Here is a 19,535-nt window from a genome sequence, read left to right on the forward strand (position 1 = left end):
CCTGGTCACTTGGCCATATAATTCGTTCCTTAAACCATCTCAGCTCCCTGGAGTGTATACAGCCTGTGCAACAAATATGCGCTACTCGGCTAAACAAATCATAAGAACCATCTATGTTACGTATGAGACTAAATATTAAAGCTTTAGAGCTGTTTGTATAAAAATGCGGAAATAACATTAATTCTTTGTTTTCTCTCATGTGGTACATATGATTTAGTATATGATACTGTAACTATTTCAAAGATGGTGTCAACGATTGGTTTTAAAAAGTATGTTTTTCTATAACATTGCTCTTTCCTTGTTACCCGCAGGCACAGGTAAGACAATCACTGGTGCCCATCTGGCGTACTTCTTCACTAACATGAACAAGAGTCTGCCTCCCTCCGCCAAAGGAAGACCACAAGTTCTATACTGCGGTCCCTCCAATAAGTCAGTGGACGTCATATCGGGGTATCTGATCAAACTGGACGTCAAACTAGTACGAGTTTACAGCGAGACAATCGAGACCAAAGATTACCCGATCCCGGGGACCGTCCAAACAACGCGTAAGGTTGGGAATGATCACGACGCCAAGATGGACCCCCACCTTAAAGAAATCTCCCTGCATCGATTGATTCGGCAGAGCTCCAACACTCACAGTTGCAACATCCGCAAGTATGAAGATATGTTCAGAACAGAAGGGTATAAGGTGAAGCTTCGAGATGTACTAGCTTACAGGAAGGAAATCGGCCGCGCTGAGGTGAGATTTTGTTTCGATGGAGGATTTTGAACAAGTCTTATAGCACAGATTCCCATATTATTGCACACCTGAGCATTGTAGAGCTGTTGGTACTATAAAGCATTGTGAGAAACAGCTCCCTATAAAGTAGTTTTGAGAAAGAGGTAATTTCTCACTCAAATATTATATTTAAAAGACTTCAGGCCTGAAGCCTTTTCTAGGCATCTGGACACCCCCTCCCAGTTTTGTGCAACAAGGGTGTTTGTTCTTTCACTATTCTCTTGCATTTCGATGACCAATTGAGTCAAAATTTTCACAGATTTGTTATTTTACGCATATGTTGAGATACACCAAGTGAGAATACTGGTCTTTGACCATTACCAAGATGGCCAGGGGTGGATTTCACGAAGAGTTGAGTTCATTTTGCTTGTTTTATTGTCCTTATGATGTCTCTTACTCCAGTTTTCTTGCCTTTAACAACGTTTAAGATCCAGTCTTTCTTTTATTTTTAGGAAGAAGAGCTGAAGAAACATGAGATCATCTTATGTACGTGCAACGCGTCTGGGAGCAAGCGCATCCGGTCATTCACCAATATAGTCCAGTGCATTGTGGACGAAGCTGGTATGTGCAATGAACCGGAAACATTGATACCACTAGTGGGCACCAACCCGTGCCAGATCGTCCTGATTGGTGATCATAAACAGCTCAGGTAAGATTTTGACCTCTTTGTGTCAGGGATGTGATTTCTCCATTTTTGAAATGGAATTCTGGTTTTTGTTTGCCCTAAAATGTTACACTTCAGTGTTTTTTTTACCTTTTTTGAAGAGAATAAATAAAACAAGTGGTTGTTTATTTTGTCTTCAGGCCGATTATTCAAGAGAAGACGGCTCAGCTTCTTGGTATGGAGGTATCCCTTCTTGAGAAGTACGAGAGGAAGGCTCAAATGCTCACGATCCAGTATCGTATGGTAAGTCATATGAATTGGACATAGTTCAAAGATTACAAAATAGTGCAGCTCGTTTAATATGTTCCACACCCTTGAGAGAACATATTACCCCATCACTTAGGGAACTTCATTGGCTACCAATTAGAGAATGTATCCATTTTAAAATTGATCTTCTTGTTTTAAATGCATGAACAAAACTACACCTCGTTATATGACCACTTTACTGTCAGATTACACTTCTCCACAAAGTTCTAGGTCAAAAAGCTTTCAGTGTGGTAGCTTGGCCAATGATTTGGAACAATCTCCCTACTGTCCTTAGGGAATCTGTTACTCTTATCTGTGTTGCCTAAAGTCCTAAAGACTCACCTTTCTCCATGTTCATTATTTCTTTCTAGTGCGCTATGATCTTGATGGAATAGCGCCTTATAATGTTAATCGTTATGTTTGGTTATGTATGGGGATTGAATGGGGAGACCGATCTTTCTCACATGCTGCCCCATGTCTATGGAACCAATTGCCAGCACTTGTGAAATCATTTTTTTTTTTACTTTAACCATGTTTGTAAACAAACTAAAGACTCATCGAGAAAAGAGTCTGCTAGGGCCTCTGCTAGGGTTTCCCTAGCAGAGTTTTTCTCCATGAGTAACTATTTTTTATACCGGTTTTTGTTTTACATTCATCTGCAGCACGAAGCCATTTGCTCTTTCCCTTCCCAAGCGTTCTACAATGGCAAACTGGAGACGGCGGACATTGTGAAACAACGGAGAACCAACCCGTTCACAAGGAATATCTGGCCCGGTGGGGTGGACTACCCTCTGTGTTTCTGTCACCTATACGGCAAAGAAGAAACGCTGACGGTCAAGACGGCCGAAGGAAACGAACAGTCTAAGGCGAACCCGCAGGAAGTCAAACACGTGGTAAATAGGCAGTTTACTTTTTCATCTTCGATAAAAAGTATGCTTGATTTCAAATTGAATTAATTTGAAATGGTTCTTCAAAAACATTTTTTTTTAAACTGACTACCAAAATGGTGTAAGCAAGATTTATAGTATGAGAATGTGTCAGCTGAATGAGTCTTTATGTTCAGTGCTTCGGACTTAAGTCAGACTGTGGCACTTGGCCTTTCAATGGTGTGTCAGGTCCTGTGTATTGTGTAATGTAATGCTCATAAAAGAACCAAGTCTAGTAAGCAGATAGGGTTTATAAACCCTTTCCTATTTTCTCTATTGGCTAGTCCTCTCTAATCCTTATTGAATTTCCTTCTGCTTGCTTGCTTTCTTCAGGTACGAATGGCCACCACATTGGTCAAACAGTACAACGTGAACCCAGAAGATGTGGTTATTCTATCTCAGTATCGTCTCCAATGTGCCGAGATCGAGTCCGCTCTGAAGAAGCACGGACTGAAGAACATCTCTGTGCGGACGGTTATCACTAGTCAAGGTTTGTAGGATTTGAAACTTTGCATGGTGGAAATATAATATAGAAAGGTTTGCCGTACTACCATGTGATGATAATCTCTGAATGAGTTGGGGTGGTTCTGAAAAGAACCGTCGGTTTCAACTCGACGTTTCGATCAGAATGCTCTGATGGTCTTCTGGAGAAAGCTTTTTTCCCCAGGGTTATTGATGTTTTGTACTTTTCTTTCTAAGTAAAGATACTATTTGTTTTTGAAAAAATAAATAAATAGAACTATTACTAGTGTTTGTTAAAGTAGCATTATAATAATAAATATTTTAATAAGGACTTGAAATGCGCACATATCCACCCTGCTTACATTTCGTCCTGATTCCGTACAGGAAGTGAATGGGACTACGTGATTATGTCGACGGTGCGTTCCATGCCACGCATTGAGATTGAGGAGAAAGCCAGCATGGGTTGGAAACAGAAGAATCTCGGCTTCATCATCGACGAGAACCAGATGAATGTCGCCCTCACAAGAGCAAAACGGGGACTTATCATTGTTGGTAAGAAGATGTGGGGAATGCAGTTTTGTTCATGCATCTGCAATAATGCAAAGTTATTTAGAGCTGTCTGGCATTGTGCTTAAAAGCACTGGACACTTTGGGTAATTTCTCAAAATAATTGTTAGCATAAAAACTTACTGGGTAACGAGAAATGGAGAGCTGTTGTTAGTATAAAACATTGTGAGAAACGGCTCCCTCTGAAGTAACGTATTTTCTCACTTAAATATTTATCCCACAAGTTGTGTGCTTTCAGATGCTTGAATTCAAGACCTCAGCTGAGGTATAGAATTCAATCCAAATGTTCCAGTGAGAAATTACTTCTTTTTCAAAAACTACGTAACTTCAGAGGGAGTCGTTTCCCACATTGAGGTATACTATTAACAGCTCTCTCCATTGCTCGTTACCAAGTAAGTTTTTATGCAAACAGTTATTTTGAGTAATTACCAAAAGTGTCCAGTGCCTTTGATGGGCCTAAAGGCCCGGTCACACAGGCCCCGATAACGAGAACGAAAACGAGAACGATAAAAATGCATGCTCGCGATTGGTTGAATTGCTCCTCTCAGAATACGCCCAGGCTCTTTCAACCAATCGAGGGCGTGCATTTTTATCGTTATCATTTTCGTTCTCGTTATCGGGGCCTGTGTGACCGGGCCTTTAGACTTCGTTGTTTACTCGTTTATTCCCGCTTTGAAAGAGTTTTAAAAAAGTTAATCTTGAACGCTTTGTTGTTGTTCCTTTACAGGTAACCAGTATCTGCTTCAGACGCATGACAAGTGGAAAGACTTGATCGATGTCTATCGTGAACACGGTGCTGTCGTCGATGCTCGCAATTTCCTACGAAAACAGTAACCGTCAGCTGTTTCATTGGAGAGAAAACAGAATTCTTGTATGGATTGATATTGCAATTCTACGACCAGGGCTCACTTTCATAGAGCTGCTAAGCACAAAAATCTGCTCAGCATGAAATGTTCTTCCTTGATAAAAAACAGGATTACCAACCAAATTTCCGCGTGATTTTCAGGATAAGCAAACAACAGCTGAACACCAGGGGCCGATTTCACAAAGCAATAAAATTCATCGCAAGACAAATTTTCAGTATCCCCATAGTGATTTGTATTGTGACATAACACTTTACTAAGCAACTGCGATTGATTTGCAGTTACGATCAATTTTAGATCTTTGTGAAATCGGCCCCAGTAACAAGCAATATGCAACAAATAGACATTTTGGCCAAGGTTCCTAGAAACAAAAATGCTTAAAATATTTCTGCTGCTGAGCAGAAATGAGCAGGATACCAGTCAGAAATTGTAGACACCGCAGTTGATAAGTTTTGTCAATAGAGGGAGTTACCCTTCTTTTCTTTTCTTTTCTTTTTTCAGATTTGTCTATAGATTATTCATCAATGTTTAGACGAAGCATTTCTTTAAAATGGTGTATTAGTTAGTTTCCTCCTGATGCTGTAATTGGGTTTTGTTACCATGTTGGGTTCCCTGAAACCACAGTAGTGTATACTTACATTAATATAAAAAGGGACCGTACTGTTTGCCCTTCGAACCCTAGTTTGGTCGCATTAAATTAAATGTTAGACAATCAACAGAATAGATCATATTATGTGAGCTTTGACACATATAATGATACTATTGATTACTTCAAATTCATTCCATTGGCTTTGATCACTTCATGAGGCGTTGGTTTTTATAACAGAAGTAATGTAATAAGATTAATTGTAAAGTAATAGATTGAGCATAAAAACTTGTTGAAATTGTTTGAGCAGCTGTGTATTTTTAAGGGGTTAGGGGAGATGGGAGTAAAGATATTTTGTAATTTTGAAAGAGATCTACAGCAAGTACCAATTATGGACTTGTGAAGTAGTCATTTTATATTTTGTAAGTGCAGTTTTTGAAAGCCATCGGTGCCGGTTGAGCACAATCATTTAGTAATGGATAACAGTTAAGGGTCTGCACCAATTGGTACTACTACTGCCAACCAAGACTGGGGACAAGGATGAGAATTGTGGGAACAAGGATGGATGGATACTTTTTTTTAACATTAACTGAAACACACAAAAATTAATATGGGTTTTGAGGCATTGCATGGTGAGGTATCACTGTATATTTGGTATGCGGTATGTGTATATCTACTTGCTTGGTAGATTATGTTCTTTTGAGAACTTGTCTTGCTATATATATTCTACTACCACAGAGTATATAAAATAAGTAAGTTATATGTTTTTTGACAGCATGTAGATTTTGTATGAAGAAAGGATATTTTTGGGGGTCTATTTGTCAAAGAGGTTATCTGTTAAACAGACAATTTTACACAGTAGACAAGTTGTACAGTGAGTGCAGAGCTTTTGTAACCAAGGTTTTTGAAGCCTTATGCATACTGTTCGTGAAAGTGACATGTGTTTCTTTTGGTTTTTTTTACAGATTTTAACACAGATGCCTTTCACAATTGCCAATGAAATTGTCATGTACATTTGGGGTCCAGTTTAAATCTGGTGATTTTTCAATTAAGTGCCGTTTATTATTTGGCATAATATGCTTAATTTCAATGAAAAGGGGTTAATATTTGAAGGCCTTTTACAAACCTTGGCTTAGACTCTTCGGCTTAAGCTTTGTTTGATGTTTGAAATTTCATGCGAGACGTACGCTGCTCCGAAGTTGATGGTGGACCCCAAGCCAGAGCCAAGACCCTGAGCAAGAGCCAGAGAGCACACAATGCTAGGTTTCTAGAATGCCTCTTGTTCTTGGACGGTCCTTTGGTTTTTTAAGAAAGTTACATTTTTGTAGTTTGGTATTGTTTGCCCATAGTTTTCTTCTTTCTTGCTATAAGTTAACAATAGTTAAGTATAAGTAAGTCCACAGCAACTTCTGATGTTACACCCTGAATAATGAATCTTTTTAATTAAAGATGGAAGAATAAAGATAACGAGCATGATTTCAAAATCCGCTTTCAATGTTGAAAAGGAACCATACTGAAGATATAAAAACACAAATCATGCCACTTGCCTTTACAAATCCTTCTTTGACAAAACCATTTGACTTAATTACTTTACTTATTCAGTTACAGTCCATTTGTTGTAGTTAGTCTAGTATTATAGTAAGCATTTACCAGTCTGAAATTGTATACAATAACCGAGATAACGAATCATGTGATGCCACTTATTATCTTGCAGACAAATCTTAGAGCAACTTTCTAAACCGTCTTTCTAAAAAGAAAATAAAAAAAAAACATTCCTCGAAAAGTTTCGGTTTCAACGTTTATTGGTGATTTCTTTTATTAAGTTGAAACAAGTAAAGTGTACGCAGGTTTTGTTGTTTTTATTTAAAATAGTATGTTGTTAAAGTAGAAAACAAACAAATTATAGGGGAGCTGCATTTGATCAGTGGCAGTGCCGGGGGGGGGGGGGGGGGTTGATGCACACACAGCCTCGTCCCCCTGGTGAGCATTGACTATGAGAAAAAAAGAGAGCATAAAGCCACCGTGGGAACGAGGAGGTACAAACTATTTCCGCCAGTATCTTTCACAAGTCGGTGGTTGGTGTTTTGTTCACACTTAATACTGAGTAGTTTTCTGTAACACAGACCTATAAAAATAGACTATAGACGATGTGACCTGTGACATCACATGTTTACAAAAGAGCCACAGAGCCTGGACTTCCTGCAGGCACGATTTGTACACAGCCTAACGGAAGAAATTATAAAATCTTATATTTTAGGGAGATTGCACTGTCTAATTTGTATCAACTTTTGATAAGATGAAAGGCGGCACATCTCAAAACTTGTCCAGCTTTTACTTTCATCATTCTTGGATTTATGTGGAAATTATGACACAAAATGTCAACTTTCCAATATGACCTGTGCAGTATTGTGCCTGCCAGAGTACTCAAAGAATGTGAAGTCACACTAATTGTAAACAAAGTTCACATGGTATATAGGGACTAGAATCTATACTTTGGATTAATTATAATTGTGTAAGTCATTGGGATGTATGAGCTTACAAATATACTAAAGTGAGAACTAAATAAAATTTTGATAACAACCATTGTGAATCGGCGTTGGCTGAGTTTTTGTTGGGTAAAGTAAACAATTTGAACAGCCTTTCATCACGATCGTGTCATGCCAGAAACTGTCCCGCGTGTGGGTGTACTGTGATCTGATTGGCCATTATGCGTCTTTGACGTCATATTACGGATGCCTTGCCTTTGTGTATCATAGGCCCTTTTTTAATCCACGGCTTCGGCTGTGGATTCGGCTTTAGACTCCGTCCTCTCGTCTGAAGCCCTGAGCACGTACGCAAAGCACGCGCAATTGTCGACGAAACAACCGCGGGGCCAATCTATAGGCCGAATCCAAAGCCGAAGCCATGGTTTCGAAAAGGGCCATAGATTTTTCTTGTCCAAGTTTTCCAAGATGGAGCCGTGACCAGTTTACTCATTCACGAATTTTTGTTTAAGGATAGTTTAAACACTTAAGGGCTAACCTCCAAAATAAAAAGGAGGGAACAAGTACAGTTGTCAGCACATGTTTGTTTTTATTTCAAGCGGCCGCGGACTAGACTGTTTATAAAAGCGCCACCAACGTTGAGCATTCACCGGATCGCTGAAAGGGGAATCCCCCTTCGCTCGCAGTTGATTATTATTGCGAGAATTTCCGTGCGTGATGAAAAAACCGATTCCAACACATGAATTTTGTTGGTTAAGCTTCAACACTAGTTACGATATTTCAGTGTTTTATCAAGTACAAAAAAGTGTTTATAAAATGGCATTCATGGTGAAAGAGTGAAAGTGCATCCGGGACTGTGACAAAGCAACCAAATAGACGCCGGCTCATATGAGTGGCAGTGCCAACTCGACATCACTGTAAGTCACATTGCTTTAAAAATTCCTGCTAAATACTTATGATTACACACAGATTGTATTGTAACCTTCTCGTTAAATCAATTCACCCACCTCTAGACACCCATTAGCCGCTCCTTAGCTATTATAATAAGTATTGTTTGAAGCTGTTGTTTGCCTATGGTAATTTCAAACAGGCAGCATCATAGACCTATGGACGACGGGTGCGCAGATAGGTCAGTCGTTAAAGACAGTGGACACTATTTGTAATTGTCAAAGACTAGTCTTCACAGTTGGTGTATCTCAACATATGCATACAATAACTAACCTGTGAAAATTTGAGCTCAATCGGTCGTCGAATTTGCGAGATAATAATGAAAGAAGAAAAAACCATTGTGTCACGAAGTTGTGTGCTTTCTGATGCTTGATTTCGAGACCTCAATCAAGTTCTTAACTTGAGGTCTCGAAATCAAATTCGTGGAAAATTACTTCTTTCTCGAAACCTACGTCACTTCAGAGGGAGCTGTTTCTCACAATGTTTTATACCAACAACCTCTCCCCATTACTCGTATTCAAGTAAGGTTTTATGATGATAATTATTTTGAGTAATTACCAATAGTGTTCCCCTGCTTTAAAGGCTTGTTGTTAATGAAAAGGCTTATTTATAGCCAGTGGTGATGGTTTTTTGTTGTTTTTTTTTTGGGGGGGGGGGGCAGGGGGCGGCGGAAACCACCACCCTTGCCAACCCACAGGCCTTTTCATCACACACAGATTGATGTAGCATTTGTTTGCCCCCGAATATTGTGATTAAATAGACTGAAAATCATTAATTAAAGCCTTTCGCCTCTCTAGGCCGATAATGGGAATTTCCCAAATCATGCAACATTTTCTTGTTTTTCCCCCTGATCTGAAACTGGGGCCGATTTCACAAAGCAATAAAATTCATCGCAACACAAATTTTCAGTATCACCATAGTGATTTGTATTGTGACATCACACTTTACTAAGCAACTACGATTGATTTGCAGTTACGATCAATTTTAGATCTGTGTGAAATCGGCCCCTGGTGCGCTGTATTTAATGTGCGGCTCAGCCGTCTGAAAGGGTGGGGCCCAGTTTACATTTTAACATTCCGCTTTTCCGAGAAGTGTTGGTTTACCTGGATTAGGCCCGACTTGCTTCTTGCATAGTGAGTGGACGGTACCCATCATTGTTTGCAAAATGTCGCAATGTTGTTTCTGTCTTTGGCAATGCTACGAGTTTCGCAGAATGAACCGATTGATATGTTCGAACCGACGCATAGAGGTAATAATCTAGAGTCTTAGTTAAGACTAAATGCACTGCGGGAACTGAAGAAATTCGTTCTGCAAGCCCTGTCTTAGGTGACTCGGGGGGCATCCAGTACACTTTTTAAAAACCTCATTTTGGGGCCAAGGGGTTCTTGCCACCCACTTCAAGTGTGGCTTCGCGATTCAAGTGGACTTTAGAACATGATGAGTAATGCAATTGTTAACAGTTAGTTGTCTTTGTTTCATTCGATTGTCGCAATATTATCAACAATATTTATTTTAAGGTTTTGAGCTTAAATTTTAAGACGGATGTTTTTTTTTGAGGACTGGTTGTGGTTTGAATGATGAAACTAATGATTTCTTGACCGTTGTAAATTGACGTGTCCACCAAATCGCAGGCCCATCTCAAAGAATAAGTGTTTCAAAATACGAAATAGCAAACTTGTTTTATGAAAATACCTTTAACTAACAGGTGCTTTTCATTTGATAATATCCTAAACATATTTTATGAAAACGTCTCTATTTTGTGCACATAGCAGTCTGCCTATTTAAGCGCGCACGCATGGTGTTCATGTTCAGCGTATTATGACCATGACCTTATGGTACGTACCGATTATCGTATCGTATTACGATGGCTGCATACATGAACTCAAGTCATCATTCTATCACTCATGAATATTCGTGAGACTGATGAACACATCCTTCTACACTGACTGCATAATTGGACTCAAGTCATCATTCTATCACTCATGAATATTCATGAGACTAATTACCATATCCGATTACGCTGGTTGCATACATTGACTCATATCATCATTCTATTCTATTACTCATGAATATTGATGAGACTAAATTCCATTTAATTACGCTTGTTGCATACTAATGTTTGCCACCATTCAATCACACATACATATTGATGAGACTAATTACCATGTCCGATTACGCTGGTTATATACATGAACCGACGCCACCATTCTATCCATTTATATTCATGAGACTGATTACCATAGCCTGGTCTGTCGTCATTCAATCACTAATGTATGTTTGATGAGTAGGATATTACAAATGTGTCTGCATGATGTTGCTGAATGGCGATGTTTTTGCAATGGGAACGGCAGGAAATTGAGTCACCGGCAGAATTAATGCCTGTCACAGAAGTATAACAATGATCAAAACAACTTCGGTTGATAATCGAAATGTATATGCATTGTCAGCAGATTGTCAGAAACACATAAACAGAATGTGACTTTATTGCAGAACCCCCAAACGTGTAACCAAATTAAAGGGTCTACTGCCATTTCTAAACAATCCTGTTTTGGTATCAGTGGACACGGTGCCCCATGTTATTATTATAACCTCAAACAATGCACATAGCTATCATAATGTAAACAACATATTTCTCTGCTGGAAAATACACAATGAGAAATATCAATATTGGATACTGTCAACTGATTCGATGGAGTCGATTAAATTGATTAAATTGTCCTTGTGTTTATTTCTACCCGGAAAATAACTGAAACATGAAATGGGTTTGCTTTGTTCGTGGTTGTTCTATTGTTGAAATGGTATGAGTTCCCATGAACTATACATGGCAATGGTGTTAACTGGGCTACAGCGCCCAATGTTTGTGGTGTCTTCAAAAACATTTATTGGCTTTACCGAAATTTGAGAATGGAAACCCTTTAAGGTGAGGTATCTCAATTAATCGAAACAGCTTAATCGTGAGAAGATGTTGGTTTGTGAACGTTTCAGAGAGCCCGTTAATTATTTACCCGGATGATTGCTGAAGCTGGAAAGTTCAACATAATGTTATTATTAAACATTGTCTGGCTAATCATTGTCGCTGAGCAAACATTTGGCTTAGATACAAAGTTCGTGATGTTGCAATGACTTTGTACCAACGTATTTTGAAAGGTATAGGCGGCTCTTGAAATGTATTGGACCAAAGTTAATCAGTTATGAATAATTCAGAACTGGAAATCTTCTCTTGAGAAATCGTTTTCATGAGGACACGTAATTCATCTTTCTAAAAATTGTTGTTTTTCTGGACACATAAAATCCTCCGTCACAAACTCTGTTTTTTCAGTCTAACCCAAAAGAGCCGAAATTTGACACATCCTTAATATTTCTGTCCCTGCGGCTTAGATTCTTAATCTTTAAACGTGCACTATAGGCATATTGGTAATTACTCAAAATATTTTGTCTTCTATGATTATTTTCTACAATTTCGATGATCAATTGATCCCTAATGTTCACAGATTTGTTATTTAATACATATGTTTTGATACATAAAGTGAGAATAATGGTCTTTGACAATCCAAACATGTCCAGTACCTTTAAACAATGCACCATAGTGTGCCCGCCCTCTCGTGGGAGGGTTCTGCATTCCGTAGGGTGTCACCGAAGCCATAACAAATTCCCCTTTATCATGTTTCAGCTACCATGTACTGCGACATTTGTAAAATAATACGCACAAATTCAGAATGTTTGCAACAATGGATTTGATGAATTGCTTGAACCGCAATGCTTGAACTCTTCTATACGCAGAAATTTCTCACAGAGGGAATTCCCCATCGAATTTTTAAACACGCAACCACCAACACTAAAAACCAGATTGCTAAAAACAGAATGGTTAATTATTATACACACCACTGCGCAGGGTTTAACGTCTGTATATAAACGCCTGGATTGTTGTTACGTTTCACTTACCCACCTGTTTTCGACAACTATGTAAACCGAATTTACTTGTGTGTCAAAATATTTATGAAATTAACAGTAAATAAACTTCGCATTGACGTTCGTGGTTACGTGTTGGGGTGAACTAACGGTAAGTTATGATCAATAGAGATACAAAATATGGTGATGTGTTTTTCATGTTTATTTTTCTTTGAGTGCAATATTATTGTTAAAGGCTTTATACACAGGATTTGTATGGATAAAACAAATCAATGTTTAATTTGAATGTTAAAGCGTACTGGGTGTGAAGTTCATACCAGAGCCATTTTTTCTGCGAAATATTATTCCCCCTGAAAAGTCACGTTCGAAAAAAGTGTAGCTTATCTGAAAGACGATCAGAGCATACTGATCGAAACGTCGAGTTGAAACCGATAGTTCTTTTCAGAACCACTCATTTGGAGATATTATCATTACATGGTGTTACCGAAAACCTTTGCATCATGCAAAGTTTCAAATCCTTTCCTGTATGCTGTAGCGTTGGTATTCTGCAGTTGCTCATCAACTACTCTTTTTTTACTCGTAGATTTTGAAGGAATCTGTGTGAATAACACAATGTCAGAAATGGACGAAGAGCGAACCGAACGCCAACAGAGTATTCACAATATGGCACATTGTCTCATGTGAGTAAATAATTATCGTCACTACTTAGCAAGGTTTAGGTGCTCAGCGCATAAATTACAAGTTCAGGTTGGAAGATATGTTACTATTGGTTTATTAAAAAACATTCAAACTTGGTCTAAATTGCGTTTAAAATTACAAAGCATAAGAAAATATATGCACTATTGTAAAACTACAGAAAAACATTTTAAAAATATGAATATATTTATTGAAGTACAATTTCGAAAAACAGATAACCAGAGACTAAAATACAAAACACTGATATACTGGTGTTCTCAGGATAAAGCCATTATGAATTGTGCTGCGAAGTACATATTCCATGCCATTAGGTTAAAGAAAACCCAAATTGGTCTTGCTTAACTCTCCTAATTCTTTGTGTGTGTTATAAGTTTAAATGATGCTATTGTTGTAACCCTTTTCCAGGGTATGGGGAATAAAATTCTATACAATACACTTCAGTTATAATAATGTGACACCACAACATTCAAAAGGCTTCCTGACATAATAATTATATGGTATGAGTCATCATGTGATTCTTAGTTTCAAACAACATTCATGCACTCGGGTCGGAAAGCAAATAGTTACATATTATCACTAGGGCCTATATGTTTTGTTTCTTTACCAGTTTTTGACTGTCTTTGACTGAATTGTACTTAATGTTGTTCATTATTCTGATTTTTTCATAAAATATGAAAATAAATGTTGATTGAATTGAATTGAATATCGGGTCGATTATGTTTGGTTGTTGACCGTCATAAACCACGCCAACTCTACACAGTGGGCGAACACAACCAAATCACACCATGACATCTTTTAACCAGCCAGATTATTATAGTTTAGCGAATGTCTATGTCATTGACCTTGGCTTTTTGGCGGATATAGGCGATTAAAGCTATCATGTGAGAGCGTACACATTGACTCAAATGCACTGGAAACTATTGGTAATCACTCCAAATAAATTTTAGCATAAAAACCTACTTGGCAACGAGCAATGGAGAGCTGTTGATAGTATAAAACACTGTGAGAAGTTACTTAGGAGCGAGCCGTTTCTCACATTTCTCTCCATTGCTCATAATTGTTTATGCTAATTATTTTGAGTAATTAACAATAAGTGTCCAGTGCCTTTACTCTCGGTCAAAAGATTCACACGTTATTTGTGGAACTAAAATTTACTATTGTACCGAGTGGAAACTAAGCTATGTTTATCCTCTTTGTTTTATTCCAGGAAGCTAGAGGCGGCTGACCCGATATATCTGCCCCCTGGAACTGTCGTGAGTTGTATAAGAAAACTAATTCACTTTGTGTCAGGAAATTTATTTCTTATTTGATTTAACCTAAATCAAATCATCAACCTAATATTAAATTGAGACCTATTTTTTTAACATTTTTTTATTGACATCTCTGAAGATTTCCAGAATCCGTTTTTACTAATTTGTTCATTTTTCATGTTGTTAACTCATTTCTTTATGTTTATTTTTTGGCAAGCAGCTTAATAAAATGGTGAGGGAATTCCAGAATCTTGCTAAAGATGAAGCCAAGGATCTTATGGTCGAAGCAAACTACATTGAAGCCTCGGAACATTTAGGTTTCGCAATTAACATAAGAAGGTAATTGAACGGGTAGACTGGTCCCATGCAAGAGTCAGGCACCGGCCTTACAAACCAAAGGGTTTTATTGGATGGAAAGACGCAGACATTTTAATGACAACTATACCAGACTGATAGTGGTGTGTGTACAAAGGCACTTAAGGTCAAAGGTACATCTGGCAGAATCCTGCCTAGTTCTATGAGGCCGGTATATTCCGTTAACATTCACGAGCCTCGAAGTGTGACATCGGAGAAGTTCGATTTGCAAGAAGGAGAGCAATTTTTGGTCAATGGCAAAAGCAAATTATTGCCCAACCATAAAACGAAATTTGTTGATTGTGATTTTTTTCTTGTACAGCTTGCTTCACCGTGGAGGGTACGAGTGCCACAACAGAATTGATATGAAGTTGTTTTCGATGTATTCACACTGCACAAACAAACTGGTAAAAAAAGCTTGTATTTGTCAGAGATCGAGGTACAGATTCCTCAAGTTGGCAAAACTTATGTTAAATGTAGGCCCATCTGTTTTTTGCTTTAAATCTTTGAAGTCCGATAATTGATCCGTTGTGAAATCAGTTGTTCTTGTATTTCAATCATCGTCTCTAATTGTTTAAATCACTAAAGATTCTACATGTATTTTTTGTTTTTCAAACGAAGAGGCAAAACCATCATTTAGTTTCAAAGTTGGCGTTGGTAGTTTCTTTATGTTACTTTATGATATTATAATATTATTTGCAGTACGTAATGAAATAAAATGATTGACTTTATTTTCTGCAGGGACTACCCGAAGAGGCGTTGCGTATGGCTATAGCTGGTAGGTGGCTCTTTGTAAATGAGTTGTATAATGGAGTGCGTTTTGGCGACCCCAACCAAAAACTGTTTCGGTTTTTGGTCGTTGGTTCTGCTGTTCAGACGGAACGATAACCGAGTTGTGAGCTCGGTTACCGTATTGGTTATGACGTCAGAAACAGTTTTTGGTTGGGGTCGCCAAAACGCACTCAAGATCTCCCTTACGTAATTTCACAACATCGCGTTCGGATGTGCACATTATTTGCAAATTATTTCACAACATCGCGAACCTGAGCAAATTGTTTCTGAATAATTTCACAACACCAAACACGTCTGAGCAAACGTTTGCATAATTTCACGACATCACGTACCTAAAGTCACTTATTTTTGAAATGCGATGTCCCTTTAAAGGCAGTGGACACTATTGTTAATTGTCAGAGACTAGCCTTCACAGTTGGTGTATCCCAACATAAAATTATGCACAAAATAACAAACCTTTGAAATTTGAGCTCAATCGGCCATCGAACTTGCGAGATAATAATGAAAGACAAAAACACCCTTGTCACACGAAGTTGTGTGCGTTTAGATGGTTGATTTCGAGACCTCAAGTTCTAAATCTAAGGTCTCGAAATCAAATACGTGGAAAATTACTTCTTTCTCAAAAACTATGGCACTTCAGAGGGAGCCGTTTCTAACAATGTTTTATACCATCAACCTCTTCCCATTACTCGTTACCAAGTAAGGTTTTATGCTAATTATTATTTTGAGTAATTACCAATAGTGTCCACTGCCTTTAACATTGTTTTCTTTCTTAATTTGTGTTTTTATTCAGCTTTGGACATTGATGCGAATTATCTGCCGGCAAAAGTCGAAGAAGTCAAAGCAATGTACATTCTTACCATAGCAGACAGTGGGATTCTTCCATTTGAATTTGCCGTTTATGTACAGTCCGTCTCCGCCGAGGTAAAAACCCGTCATTGTGCAAACCAAGGGCCTTGTCACACGAAGCAACTTTCACAGGGGCAACTTAGAGGAAACCCACCTTAGCAATGTTTGCTACCGGACAATTGTGGCAGCATCATGAGCCATTTTTCAAACAACGTCTTATATTATTTCCCCCAAAATTACGAGAACCATGGAGGATTTCTTCCTCCATGTGAGAACATTCAAATTAATGTGTTCTCTTCTTTGATGAGGTTGCCCGGAACTGTTGCCTGTAAAGTGCATCATGTGACATGGCTATAAAGGAGCATTCGCGATCGACCGAACATGTTCGTTTTATCTTGTAAAAGACTTTTGAATTCTGCATAAGTAAATTCATTAAAAAAACAATTTTTTAGAGTCAATAAAAATTATTTTGTGTAATTTCATGACGGCTTTAACGTTTTGGGGGGAACTTCCTACTTGTTTAGTTTGTTTGTCTGTCTCTGTTTATTAATAAAAGGGTTGCAATATTTTCGTTGACATCAATTAAGTTTACTGAGAAAATGTAGGCCTACATTTTTTATGATTATTTTTTTTTTCACACAGGTGAAAGAGCATCCAGAGATTGCTGCAATAATACGTGAGATCGAAGGACCATCACGCCCAAAGCATCCCCCTTCAGTTGCCAAAATCATTCCGCATGAAACCAAACCCTCGCAACCCCATGTGCGTCTGAAAAACGAGGTCAGAAAATAATCTTGCTCATACGCTCACTTTAAAGTTTGATATCTCCTTAAAATCATGAAGTAAATAATTGAGTAGGGCGCCCTCGGCTAGTTCAAAAGAAGGTTGCCCATTGGTTAGCCTGAACGTCACACTTCGAGGCTTGTGAATAACGCCAGCAGACAGTGGCATCTAGTGTAGGTCAATCCTCGTCCATCTTCACCTTTCACCTAGATTTATAAACAGAAGGCGACCCGCAAGCGATTTTTTCCCCCCAAACTACTTTGCAATATTTTGTTCCCTTGTCGCTCTGGCTCTTTCCGTCAGATTACGTCTGGCATGCTCTTTCACCAAATCATTGCAATTAAATGTCGTTTGGGGAAAACAAAATTCGCGACCCGCAAAAAAAGGGGGGGGGGGGGGGTGCACCTCGGCCCTAATCAAAACACATTATACAGAATGCTTACGTCACTGCACGTTATTTTTTTATCCAATGGACGCTGGTTCTAAAAAGCAAGTACCTGTCTTTAGCTTTATCCTTGCGGATAAAGACAGGGTGGAACAGGTCTGCCCATTGGCTCGTGCACACTCTGTGTTTAGCCTGCATGCATGAATGAAACAGCCGAACGTTTTCTGAGTGTTTCATCTTTGTTTTACCTATAAGATAGCGCCGTGATGACGTCAAATTGCAAAAGGTCCATCGAAAAACCGTTCTTACAAAGCCAATCTCTGTTTGAACAGGTTAGCCTTGCTCAAGGCAGTCGAATTATTTACTCCGAAAAAAAAACCGCCGCTGTATAAAAACCCACCCGTATTCACTATGCGTAACATCGCACGACACGATGCCCCCGTACACTATCCGCATGCGGAAGCCTGACGGCCTCCGCATGCGGTTAGTGGTACGAGTGCGGATGACTTCTGTGCACAGTTTTCGTACGATGTGACAGTGTGTATACGGGTGGGTCATGCGGTGTGATCGCACGCACCACGCACAGGGTATAAGGGTGGGTTTACAGCGGCGTCTTTTCGGAGCGAATAATGCGACTGCCTTGAGCAAGGCTAGAAAAGGGTGAACGTTTTGACAAAAATACGGGGGCGCGCCTGCTGCAGGACGCCGTTCTCTTTGGGCCACGCCCATTTATTCGTCTAATGATTTGCCTCCTTTGGCCTTAAGAGGGCGCTATTTGCATCAAATGAGGGGGCTTTTTTGAGAGTGTGACAACTCTCGAAAACGTACGTATAAAACAGTGGATATTCTACCGTTTTTCCCCATGAATTGTGGTGATATCTTCTTGTTTGCAGAGAACAAACGGTGTGCCCCATCAGCCGAAGAAAAAGAAGCGATTAGTCAAAGAAATCTGCGATGGCAAAGAGCCGGAATTTCCCATCGGTAAATTGTTTTCTCTCTCGTCAGCTCGTCTTTCTTTTCATTATTTAATTTTAATTAATCTATTAAATATTTTATTTTATTCATATTATTTGTGTGGGAAAAGTTTCCGTATGGCGCCACCACTTTTTCATTCGATATTAAATAATATAGTATCTAATTAACCTCAATGAGATATCCCTTTTTGTAAAAATGAGTGAAAAGGTGGTGGCGCCATACGGAAAGTTATCCGTATTCTACTTTTAAAACATCTTTCTAACCATATGCATTTTATAACACGGTTACAAACGCTTTTTAAAGACCAACTCGACCGATCCAAGGCAACGTGTTCCTTTAACAGTATAAAACATTTGAGACTTTGTTTGGGGGGGGGGGGGGGGTAGGCTTATTTATTGACTGTCGTGGAGGAATAGGAAAGGGATTGACATGATTGAGTGCATAGGAAGCAAGTTTGACAAACAAAACTCACTGTTTGATTTTTGCCACTATTTTTTTATAAAAATGTTGCACCATATTATGTCACCGTTAGTGTGGACAGTCCAAGTAAGCAATCGACTTGTACATTTTCTTAATGCATCTTAGATGGAGTGACGTAATGTAATAAAATAAAATATTTAAAATAAAATTTTATAATAACCAATATCATAAAAACTAAATATTTAAAAATGCACACAATTTCATGAATAGTTTGATGCATTAAAAAAAAATATGATGTCTTGCTTATGTCACTGTATCCAAGGTGTCTTTACTTTTGAAGATTTTTGAAGATTTTCTTTGTTCCTATATTTTATCAAAGCACAACCAAAAGTTCCCAGCACCAGTCCGAAGGAATCGTCACCAGCGGCTGCACCGAAGGCTACAAAAGGGTCCGCTCAAGCGAAATCAGGGAAAAGCAATGGCGAAGGAGCTGCACAGAAAGCTGTGGTTCCTCAGGCCATACCGCAACCGGCCATTAATAGGTAAGATACATGGACCTAGTAGTCTTTTAATCAAGTCGTTTGATACAATCTCGGTCA

At 38.6% G+C, this 19,535-nt stretch overlaps 3 protein-coding genes across 11 annotated transcripts in view; all 3 read left to right on the forward strand.

Annotated features, from left to right (window-relative positions):
• Positions 1-4,621, forward strand: part of LOC117291425 — a 39,701-nt gene extending 35,080 nt beyond the window's left edge. For all 6 annotated transcript variants that reach the window (XM_033773089.1, XM_033773088.1, XM_033773092.1 and 3 more), the window contains 7 exons: positions 312-739; positions 1,231-1,427; positions 1,583-1,685; positions 2,351-2,581; positions 2,948-3,104; positions 3,461-3,628; positions 4,371-4,621. In XM_033773089.1, the coding sequence (XP_033628980.1) occupies positions 312-739; positions 1,231-1,427; positions 1,583-1,685; positions 2,351-2,581; positions 2,948-3,104; positions 3,461-3,628; positions 4,371-4,477 (1,391 nt within the window). In that variant the 3' untranslated portion in view covers positions 4,478-4,621. The remainder of the gene's footprint in view (positions 1-311; positions 740-1,230; positions 1,428-1,582; positions 1,686-2,350; positions 2,582-2,947; positions 3,105-3,460; positions 3,629-4,370) is intronic.
• A 3,659-nt stretch (positions 4,622-8,280) lies between these two features.
• On the forward strand, positions 8,281-19,482 carry LOC117291419. Its single transcript, XM_033773072.1, has 10 exons — positions 8,281-8,492; positions 13,016-13,112; positions 14,336-14,381; positions 14,599-14,717; positions 15,055-15,139; positions 15,474-15,510; positions 16,318-16,448; positions 17,016-17,153; positions 18,435-18,522; positions 19,316-19,482. The coding sequence occupies exons 2-10, from the start codon at positions 13,045-13,047 to the stop codon at positions 19,480-19,482; spliced, it is 879 nt and encodes a 292-aa protein (XP_033628963.1). The 5' UTR covers positions 8,281-8,492; positions 13,016-13,044.
• Positions 19,323-19,535, forward strand: part of LOC117291177 (helicase with zinc finger domain 2-like) — a 29,526-nt gene continuing 29,313 nt past the window's right edge. For all 4 annotated transcript variants that reach the window (XM_033772752.1, XM_033772754.1, XM_033772755.1 and 1 more), the window contains exon 1: positions 19,323-19,478. The gene's annotated coding sequence lies outside the window, so the exon portion shown is untranslated. The remainder of the gene's footprint in view (positions 19,479-19,535) is intronic.

This window comes from Asterias rubens, chromosome 6 (genome assembly GCF_902459465.1).
Source record: "Asterias rubens chromosome 6, eAstRub1.3, whole genome shotgun sequence".
Taxonomy (NCBI): Eukaryota; Metazoa; Echinodermata; class Asteroidea; order Forcipulatida; family Asteriidae; genus Asterias; species Asterias rubens.

Bases quoted from the DNA above. Each gene is read 5' to 3' on its own strand.
- LOC117291419 (XM_033773072.1), top strand. From the start codon at position 13,045: ATGTCAGAAATGGACGAAGAGCGAACCGAACGCCAACAGAGTATTCAC. The intron at 13,113-14,335 runs GTGAGTAAATAA...GTTTTATTCCAG, and splicing joins AATATGGCACATTGTCTCAT to GAAGCTAGAGGCGGCTGACC. The intron at 14,718-15,054 runs GTAATTGAACGG...TTTCTTGTACAG, and splicing joins TTCGCAATTAACATAAGAAG to CTTGCTTCACCGTGGAGGGT.